Raw genomic sequence first — 11282 nt, forward strand, 5'->3', positions numbered from 1 at the left:
TGTCGTTTGACTGTTGTTTGAAGATAACTGAAGTACAGTTAGAACTTTTGTCGGATTATGATCAATTATTAATGACTGAAGCCGCAATTCGAGGGGGTCTCACACAAGCAAGTATGCGATATGCTCAGGCGAACAACAACAAGGTTCCCGATTATGACTCCACAAAGCCAGATTCGTGGATTGCATACCTGGACGCAACAAATCTGTTTGTACTGTTTTTTTTTTTTTTTTTTTACATAAAACATTGTTACAACATTGTTTTTTTTTTTTTTTTTTTAGCTACGGTTGGGCTATGAGTAAATATATGCCAAAGGACGGATTTTCATGGTATGAGGGCAATCTAGATGTTGAAAATATTTTAAAATTGTTGGAAAGTTCAAACGAAAAATCAAACATTGGATTCTCGTTAGAAGTTGACATATTATATCCTCAATCGTTGCATGACGAGCATAACGAGTTACCGTATCTTCCAGAGAGGATGGTTCCCCCTGGATCAAAAATAAAAAAACTCATTGCCAATTTACAACATAAAAAAAAATATGTTGTTCATTATATGGCATTGAAACAAGCTCTCAAAGCGGGATTAATACTGGAAAAGGTAATAATTGTTTACAGTTATTTATTATTAAAAATTGTTTGAATTAATTTTTTTTTGTTTAGGTGCATCGAGTTTTAAAATTTAATCAATCACCATGGCTTCAAAAATATATTGAGTTGAATACTAAAATGAGAATGAACGCATTAAATGATTTTGAGAGAGATTTTTTTAAATTAATGAACAATGCAGTATTTGGTATGTTTTTTTTTTTTTTTTTTTTTTTTTTTATCATACCTTTTTCTTAAATTTGTCTTAACTTTACAGGGAAGACTATGGAAAATGTAAGAAATAGATTAAAAATGAAACTCGTTTCGGATGAAAAACGTGTTCTAAGTTAATTAACCGAAATACGTTTAAGGACATTACAATTTATAACGAAAACCTAGCGGTAATACATTTGGATATAGATGAATTGAAATTTGATAAACCAATATACGTAGGGATGGCGATTTTGGATATATCAAAGACATTAATTTATGATTTTCATTATAACTCTATGGTTAAAAGTTATAGTTCAAATATTCAACTGATGTATACGGATACAGGTACATATTATATACATATATTGCATAAATGTTTATTAACTAATAAATAAATTTTTTTTTTTTTTTTTTTTTTTTCAGATTCATTGATATATATAAAAGACATCTGATTTCTACGCTGATTTGTTGAATAACCCTGATCTTTTAAATCGTATGGATACTTCAAACTTACCGATCAATCATCCATGCTATTGTATCGACAGGAAGAAATTACCTGGGACTTTCACTGACGAAGCGAATGGAAAAGCTATCACAGAGTTTGTTGCACTACGATCTAAATCATATGCATATAATCTATCGGGTGTAGAAAAAATTAAAGCGAAAGGTGTCAGAGGTCATGTCGTTAAAAATCATATGAGTTTAGCAGATCATAAACAATGTTTATTTTTCAACGGCACAACGGTTGATAGTGATACTGGTAGAGGCATAGCTATAAAACAATTCGAGTTGTTTAAATCTACAGGTCACACGCCTTCAACAAAACAGTATACACCGTTTCGAGTAAACATATCACTAAGATCTTTTAAACATCAGATGAAATCAATTTCAACAGTTAAATTAGCTTTAAACCGATCGGACGATAAGAGGATAGTCCTAGAAAACCAAATTAATACCTTGGCTCATGGACATTACAGTTTAGAGTGAGTTGAGATAAATAGATATTATCATTCTTTATATAATAATAATCTAATTATATCTATGTTGCAGTCAAGAAGAGGAGCATTTATTTAACTAACACACAATCATGAAGTCTTCATTATAATTGATTTTTTGTGCGTCATTAAAACAGTATATAATGTATATCAATTATAAAAAAAAAAAAAAACTGTATATAATGTAAAAATATAATTTAAACTATATGTAAACTGTATATATATATAATGTAAAATATAATATATACATAATGGAAAAAAAAAAAAAATTATAATCTTAAATTATCAATATACCATTTTTTTAAGGCAAATGCTTTATTCAATGTACATTTTAATGGATTGAAATCTTTATGAAAACTACAGCATGGTAGTGATTGTCCAATCAATGAACAAATCCGAGGACATTCGAAGAGTTCCAAGTCGTAGACGGTGGCGTGCGACATAAGGTCGATGATTAACCGTTGTTTTTGCAAACCTTTAACGTAAATTCTTTCGAATTTGATCGATTCTAATATTTTATGTATTTCTTCATAATCCACATCACCATAATCCGGAGACAAACCGTGATGCAGCCGTTGCAACCAACTGTTTACACTTCGACTTTTTGCATCTTGTTTTAAAGATGTATTTTTAAATATCCAGTGTTGATTGTACAATGTCTCAGTGTCTACTATAGACATTTCTTTAATAAACCACTTGTTGTTGACTCCGACAACGCACTGAACGTCCAAGATAGCCGACATGATTGCAGATGAATTAATAATTTTATGTACCGAACAGATTCACTTCTGAGCTAGCACTGGAACTATTTTTTAATATCTCTCTTATTTATCCATGAATTATGAGAATCGTCAAATCCCACCCACTTGACATATATCTGATTCCCCTTCTTTCGTACAATTTTTCGATTAAATAATCATTAGGATAATTTGTTTTAGATATCTCTTCGTTATAAAAACAACCGGCTATTGGATCATCATTATAATCATGTAACTGATAAGTTGGCGGTATTGTTTTGTTTATTTTTACTATTGTGAATATTTCTGTTGACCAATTGGGTAAAAATCCTTTTGAAAAAACTCCTTTGTGAGTGCTTATTCGAACTTTATCGCCAACACAAAATTTTACTTTTTTATTTGTGATTGCGCGTTGTTTCAAATTCACTAGTGAAGGATTTTCTTCTGCCTGCAATGGTGTCATACCGATCGTTCTATGCCTTGTATTGTTGTAATTATCTATCAGCATGGGTAAAATAGATATCCATTTATGTGAACCTCGAGCAGTAAACTCTCTATACATGTTTGTTTTCAGAGTGCGATTAAACCTTTCAACAAAGCAGGCTTTTGTTGTAGAATAGGTGCTATACTTTTTTATATTGTACTTTGTCATTAACGTATCGAATTTTAAATTATAAAATTCTTTTCCATTGTCCACCTGCAGCAGTTTTGGTGATCTATCAATAAGTATTTTTGACATGGCACCGGTCACTTCACAAGCCGTTTTTGTTTTTAATGGAATAGCCCAGGCGAATTTCGTGAAGCAGTCAATCACACAGAGAATATACTTGTATCCATTGTTTTTCTTTGAAAGTGGTATCATCTCGACCAAGTCTGCCTGCCATAAATCGTTTTTTCCGTACACATTTACTGTTCGTCTTGTATAATTTTTCCTAGCCGGTCTGTGAAGTTCGATTGCTATATCACGTTTAGACATTAGGTATTTTCTTTGTTATACCGGATTCATAGAGTTCTTCAAAAATAGATAATATTTCGTTTGAAACTCCGGTGTTTCCCGCAGATTGAGAGGCTAAAAGAAGTCTTAATCTATCAACCAACTCATTCGGATCATTCCAATATACTAAATTATGCGTTTGTAATTGCACACCGGTCCCCGAGGAAAATAGCTTACAAATAATTTGTTTATACTTTGCACCACCTTGCTTAATTTTTGTACCGTCCAGCGTTAAATGTGCCGATGTTTGAATAAGTATTGATTTATATGTATTTAAATCACTATCAGTATATTGCATTGGATATCTAGAAAACAATAACTCAACAAGCCCCGGTGTTAGCTGATAAGATGAATCATTGATAATTATTTCATTGTTTTTAAATTTTACTTCTTCATGACCTAATTTAATAACACCATCAGATTTTTTTCTTGGACCATATATTTTATCTTTCTCACATTCTTCTAATGACCGGTAAGTTCCCGTCCGATTATCGGTAGCTAAATCTTCAACTGCATTAGAAATGTCATTATCATTACCTGCTTCGGAAGTTTGTGGTGTTGGCGATTGGTTATGTAATTTGTTCAGAGGCTCGATTATTGGTTTAAATGTTTGTGATACATAAGATTGAATATCGGCATCACCTCTTTTTAATGCTTCAAATTTACGTTTAATGTTTTCCTTAGCAATAACTAATTCGTTCAACACTGTACTATCGTCTCCCATGGTTAATGACGTACTATAGTGTTTTATACAACGACAAACGTGTCAAAACCGTGTCGATATCGTCCGTTGTCACGTTCACAGTCCTTACTTATTACGACGAAATTGAATCTCCCCTTACTCCAACACAAAGTACAAAACTCTTTAAACTCGGGATAATTCATATCACCAGAGCAGTGTTCCATGTAAACGTGTTTTAAATTAGTCTCATCTTGCTTGAATAATATTATCATGTTGCTATTATCTCGAATAAGTTGTTTTGGTATGCGTGCGAATGATTGCGCCAGATAGAACACATCAATGTTGTTATGTCTACAGCGTGTGTAGTAAGAACGTACAATATTCTGATTTTCACATAAAATATCGTCAAATATAAAAACAGAATCTGGTAATGCTTTTTCTGGAGGGATAACCTCATCGTTTTCATGAAAAGTGAATAACTGTACTCCCTCCACATCTTTTAAAATGTCACAAAGCATTTTATATTTAGGCTGTTCGAGTGTTTTAGAGTATATATAAACGTTATGAAATCGTATACCATTGATATTAGTCAATAAAGCATAAATTAAATTTGTTTTACCACATCCAGAAGGACCAACAACTAAAGCACGACAGGTATTTGGTAAAAGCGCTCCATGTCTTGATTCACGAGTCGTAGGTGGGTCGATATTTTCCACTGTAAGTTTTATTTGTTGATCGACAAACTTCATTATAATATAATGATTATGTATAAATAGCTGTGTAATCTTTGTAATCTGACCATTACACGATGTCACCCGTTCGAAGAAGAAACAACAAGAATAAAGGCGGAGGTATAATTAACACTCTTATAAACAAATTACCGTTTGAACTTCATTTACCAGGTAATTATAAATTCTACCACACACACACACAACATAACCTAACCATATCACTTTACAAGTTTATAGTTTTTATTTATCATTTTAGGTTATCAGTACTGCGGTCCGGGGACAAAATTGAGAAAACGGTTGGATCGTGGTGATAAAGGTATCAATCCTTTAGATTCGGCGTGTAAAGAACATGATATCGCTTATGATCACAGCAAATCTTTGACAGATCGTCAAAAAGCAGATTATATATTAGAAAATAGGGCTTGGAATAGATTCAAGTCAAAAGACTCAAATTTAAAAGAAAAGGCTGCAGCGTGGTTAGTCACAACGGGCATGAAGGCAAAACGTAAAATTGGGGCAGGATGTGGATTCAAAGCTGCTATAAAGGCGGCTAAAAATGTACTCAAAAAAAATATTAATGAAAAAACATGATGAAATTAACAAAAAAATGTGTTGCGGCAGCTAAAAAAATATTTCGTAAAAACGGCAAGAAACTCGAGTACCTCGTGTCATACCTATACCGAAAACTGGTGGTATGTTACCGTTGATACCAATTTTTGCTGGCTTATCTGCGCTCGGAGCGCTAACGGGTGGCATTGCTAACGTTGTAAAAACCGTTAGTGAATTTATAGAAATGAACCTTCACATTTGGGCAGAGGATTATATCTCGCACCTAATAAAGGCGGTTCGTATAAAATAGAGAAAGAAAGGAAAGGACTATATCTCGCTCCACACGGAGGTGGTTCGTATAAAAGAAAGGGCACCCGTAAATCTTTAAAGAAAACTCCAAAACGGCAAAAAAAACTAATTTCTACGTTACCCAAAAGAGCGCTGTATGATTACGAGATTATAAAACATGCGTGCATAATGAAAATACCTCATTTCATCGGAGTGTTTTCTAGAGATAGGTTACCTTCACGACCAAAGCATAAAGAATCAGCGGTTATCAATTTGGACATTGAAAAAAGTACAGGAACTCATTGGGTAGCGTATAAAAAAATTGGAAAACAAGTTACATACTACGACAGTTTTGGTAATCTACCACCTCCACTAGAACTACAGTCGTACCTCAGTGGATGTAACATACAGTATAATTACACTAGGCATCAACGTTATAACACATATAATTGCGGGCATTTGTGTTTGAAATTTTTATCATGTACACGATAACATTAAATGGTAATTCCAGCGAAATGTCATGTGATATTTTTCCACCGTTAGAAGTAAAAAATACATCGCAGCTGTGTCTTTTAAGCCTGCAAACACATAATTCTATACCAAACGTAGAACCGGATTGTAATACGATAGGATTTCGCAATTCGCTAGGAAAATGTATAAATGTAACTATACCAACGGGATCATATGAAATAATTAATTTGGAGTCAACGATTCAAAAACTCTTACCAAATCATGTTACTTTGTTTCAACTCAAGGCTGATAGCAGCACATTAAAATGTTCAATGACGTGTAGTCATGATATTGATTTCACGATTGAACATAATATATCCAAAATATTAGGTTTTGAAAATAAAGTTTACTCTGAAAACACAAAGCATGAATCTGAACGGATAGTTAACATAATGAAAGTTAACTGTATAAAAATAGATTGCAATCTAATTTCTGGTTCATTCAGTAATGGTATACCGAGCCAGACGATACACGAGTTTTTCCCTTCTTCGCCGCCTGGACATAAAATCATTGAAGTTCCAAAACATTTAGTTTTCTACCGGCTTAATTCCACGTCTATAAGTAAAGTAAATATAGTGCTAAGAGATCAAGATAATAACTTAATCAATTAAGAGGGGAGCCAATCACAATTCGTTTACAAATTAAACATAAAGATGGCTATTAAGTTCAACAGTTTATAAAAAGAAATGTTATCAAGAAAATCAATAGTTCTACTAGCAAGATTAATACGTCAAGACGTACACCGATTGTAAAGAAACTAACCAAAAACAATCTATCATTTCTACGCTCTTTAAAAGTTCTATAATCATGGATGAAATGTATTTGGACGTAGCTGGCGGATATGAAGAAGATTGCAAAATAACTCAAATGCAGTACCACTCTTTCCTTCCGTATTCGACTACAGCTTTATCCAATAACGATGAAATTAGAATATCTATTCAAAATATGGACGCTTACACTTTGCCTTGCGAGAGCTATCTTTACATTGAAGGTAAATTAAATATACCTGCAGATATTACAGCAGAGAAGGGTGAATTCAACTTTACAAATAATGGCTTAGCGTTTTATTTTCTGAAATCCGATATGAAATTAACGGAGTGGAAATACAAAAATTAAAATCTCCTGGAATATCTTCGAGTCTTAAAGGTTTTTGCTCGCACACTCCGAGTGAATTGAACAATCTACAAAATGCTGCTTGGGACGTAGATATGGATGCCAGTGAAAATAAACATTTCATGTTAAATAACAAATTCGCTGGTTGTATCCCGCTCAAACACTTGTTTGGATTTTGTGAAGATTATAAAAAAATACTACTCAACTGTAATCAACAAATAATTTTAAACAGATCATCTACAGATTTTGATGCGTTGTATGTTTTGACGACAACTCCTAATGAAAAACTTAAAAAAGTAGCCATTGAATTAAATAAAATTATCTGGAAGATGCCCATCATCAGAGTTAGTGATAAAGAAAAAATAAAACTGTTAAAAGTATTAGACTCTCGTAAACCAGTTGCGTGTGCGTTCAGAAATTGGGACTTGTGCGAGTATCCAGTTCTCCCTCAGAACACTTCTCATTCGTGGACGGTAAAATCAAGCAGTTTGTTGGAGAAACCTAGATTTGCATTAATCGGACTTCAAACCGATCGAAAAAATAATTATTTAATCCATCAGGACGATTCGATCACTGCTATTTGAAAAACCTAAAAGTACATTAAACTCTGAAGTATATCCATATGAAGATTTTCGTGCAGATTTCACAAACAATGTTACGGCTATATTGTACAAGGCATATGCTGAATTCCAGAAATCGTACTACGAGAGAGAGTATAGTGACCCTTTACTTCCTAAAAATATTTTTCAACAATTTGTACCAATCGTAGTCGTGGATTTATCACGACAGAATGACAACGTAAAATCATCGACTGTAGATTTACGAATTGAATTCGAAACAGACAAGGCCATTCCAGCAAAAACCGCAGCTTATTGTCTCATTTTACACGATCAAATTATAACTTATAACCCTTTTAATGGTGATGTAAGGAAATTGTAAATAGTTTGTAAAAATAAAAAACTTTTTTTTTAAAAAAAAAATTATGATGTTTTATTTAATTATTCGCCATATTAAAATATAATTATAAACATTTTTTTTTTTTCTGATTGTATTACAATAAAATATTACATAATAAATTATTTCAAATAACTTAATCTACGGCTTGCCTTTGCCTTTTCACGCGCTACAAATGCTCTTGTCCTCGGTCTGTTGACTTCAGACTAAACAAAAAAAAATGTTGTTTAAGTATACAACATTATGTAAAATATATTAGTATTACCTCAGTTTCGGGTGAAGAAGATAACCAGCCCCTTGCCAATTGTTTGAGTGCTTTAATCTTTAAATCTGCTATTAAGCAAGTACCTTGGACTGAAATACGTTCTTTCAATTTCTTGACCTCAATGTGCTCCAGATAATCCTCAACATCGCTATTTTTGTATCTTTGGGTAACGGCATTTCTTTCCCCAGAAACATTGAAATCTTACAGGCCTGAAGCAATGAAGCGGACCGAACATACATATTTTTCATCTGAATAACTTCTTCCATGGCATCGCTCAATTGTAAAATCTTTTTAACATTCTCCTTAGTCAACTGCACATTCTGGTCTTGCTGCAAGCATTTGATTGACAGAATATTGACACCGTTGAATTCCTCTATTGACATCAATTTAAACTCCTTTAACAGTAAGTGCGATGGAAGTCTAAAGTTTACGTTGTTAAGAAGTGTATTTATGGATTGAAACAATTCAACACTCATTTTCACGCACTGAGAGTTACTTGTAATACAAACAACACAATTAAACAAAAGTTCCGGATCTAAGCCAATATGTAAATAAACATTGCTATCAATAAAGAATGTGTTACAATCGATCAGATTATTAGCCATTATGTAACACTGAAGGTTAAACGCAGAAATTGTTACTTAATGTTACTTGTTAACTTGAAGAGCGGGTTACGACTGACTTGTCATATGGTCGTGTCATCCTTTTTATGCAGTGCTATCGAGCGCTTGTTTAGAGCGGGGACGAATCCCTACTCTTAAGTCAGGGTGGGAGTAAAAACTCATATGATATAAAACATGATTATGGAAGGAAACATAGTCTGGGTATTGATAACGTATTGAATAACAAATATTATGATATAAGAAAATTTATTATTATTATTATCATTAACAAGATTTTATTAATAATTATAAAAAGACTTTTGTATTGGAGTGAGTAGATTGTTCTGCTGACTTGCCATCTATGAAGTCGGAAAGAGATGGTGGGGGATTATGGTCTGTTAAAATACGTAGGACCATCATTTTCATCGACAGCCTATAAAATTAATAATAATAATTTTTTTCTCATAAAAAATTATATATATATATATATACGACATACGTGTATCGTCCTTGGTATAGTTTTCCGAATCGGAGCCCATGCTGCCTCTAATGGATTCATCGAATTTGTTACTAAATATTCTCTGAATCCCCTTTCCTCGTCAGCACCCTAAGAATAAAATAAAATTTAGTACTTGAATATTTTATTGGTTTCATTTATAGTTACTCGTGACTGTGAAGGATCGTCTTCATTATATTTCATCAACGGAGACATACTTGAGTATCTTGGTGGTGAAGGTTGTAGCATTTCCACATCAAAGGTTTCAGAATAAAACTAAAATTAACAAAAATCAGTAATCGTAATAAAAATATGTACAATATGTTTCACCTTTAATTCCTCAGCATCGTGCATCTCATTTCTCTTGGTTGGTGAAATAAATTCTGCCGGTGCATCAACTGTCTAATTTAATGCATATGTTAAATATTTTTTATTAATAATTTCAAAATATATTCTTACTTTTAACGAATTTCTCGATTTTGTCATCCAATTGATTGCAAGCTGTTCAGTTGCGAATAATATTATTTGGGTTAAAAAAACTCTGTTTGTTCTTTTGTATATGTTTCGCGATTAATTCAATATGAATTCCTCTGATTATTGATATAACTTCATCGAGTGTAGCGGATTTATCAATATTAAAATCTGTTTTAAAGTATTCGGATATTTGTTCGAGTTGATTTAAAATATTAGGTCTTACGATATTGATTTTTCTTGATACGGTTTCAAAAATCATCCACTCTAAATCTTGAATTGTCATAAGATCTCTTCTATTCAATAAAATTCTACATCCGCTTGTTTCTTTAGACTCTACGACTAATACATGCTCTCCCCTATATACCATACTTGTGATCAAAACCGATTCACATTCAAAAAAAGTGAATTTTTTATATTTCACAGCAGGATCGAGAATGTGGGATAAAATATTACCCATGAATGAATAAATACGCTTCAAGAAGTCTGGAGAAATATTTACATACCGTGACGGTGTAATTATTCGCAGTACAATATTAAATTTATCTTTTGGATCGAATCCGATGTTTAAAAACTTGCGATTTTCAAAGTCAATTGTGAAATTACTACAATCGATGAGTTCGGATGGTGATGAAGTGCAACATATTTATACAAACGGTTCATTTCACTTATTGGCCCTGCCATATTAATACTGATAAAGTTAAACAGAGATTTACAACTTGACACTGTTAAAACAAAACTATGACTGAATATTAGTGCTTAATTATTAATCGTCATTAATATTATTAATATTATTATTATTATTATTATGAATGGTGGGGGAGTTCTGGAAGTTAGGTGTGAACTGGTAGTGGGGATTAGTGGTGGGGCATTATTTTGTACGTATATAGATGTATAGATATAGGTAATAGATATAGTTAAGTATATAATATGGTATAAAGATAATGTGTACTACGAGATAACGGCTGAGCAGTGTACCGGTTGCAGAATCTATGACGGGGTGGGAGGTGGTGTGACGGCGGCGCTAACCATGGCTGGGCAGCGAGTGGTGGTACGGGTGGCGGTACCTTGGGTGAGTGGAGGGTCGCGGGGGTGGC

The 11282-nt window shown here is 32.9% G+C and overlaps 2 protein-coding genes and 2 pseudogenes across 2 annotated transcripts; 2 read left to right on the forward strand and 2 right to left on the reverse strand.

Moving 5' to 3' along the window:
* Window positions 1-1262: 1262 nt before the first annotated feature.
* On the forward strand, window positions 1263-1786 carry LOC126554372 (uncharacterized). Its single transcript, XM_050209448.1, has one exon. The coding sequence runs from the start codon at window positions 1294-1296 to the stop codon at window positions 1783-1785; it is 492 nt and encodes a 163-aa protein (XP_050065405.1). The 5' UTR covers window positions 1263-1293; the 3' UTR covers window position 1786.
* Window positions 1787-7091: 5305 nt separating this feature from the next.
* LOC126554377 (uncharacterized) lies at window positions 7092-7981 on the forward strand. Its single transcript, XM_050209452.1, has 2 exons — window positions 7092-7275; window positions 7383-7981. The coding sequence occupies exons 1-2, from the start codon at window positions 7092-7094 to the stop codon at window positions 7979-7981; spliced, it is 783 nt and encodes a 260-aa protein (XP_050065409.1).
* Window positions 7982-8473: 492 nt separating this feature from the next.
* LOC126554378 (uncharacterized) lies at window positions 8474-9424 on the reverse strand (annotated as a pseudogene).
* Window positions 9425-9541: 117 nt separating this feature from the next.
* Window positions 9542-10869, reverse strand: LOC126554367 (uncharacterized; annotated as a pseudogene).
* Window positions 10870-11282: the final 413 nt, after the last annotated feature.

The sequence above is a fragment of the Aphis gossypii genome, unplaced genomic scaffold (assembly GCF_020184175.1).
Source record: "Aphis gossypii isolate Hap1 unplaced genomic scaffold, ASM2018417v2 Contig00478, whole genome shotgun sequence".
In the NCBI taxonomy this organism is placed as follows: domain Eukaryota; kingdom Metazoa; phylum Arthropoda; class Insecta; order Hemiptera; family Aphididae; genus Aphis; species Aphis gossypii.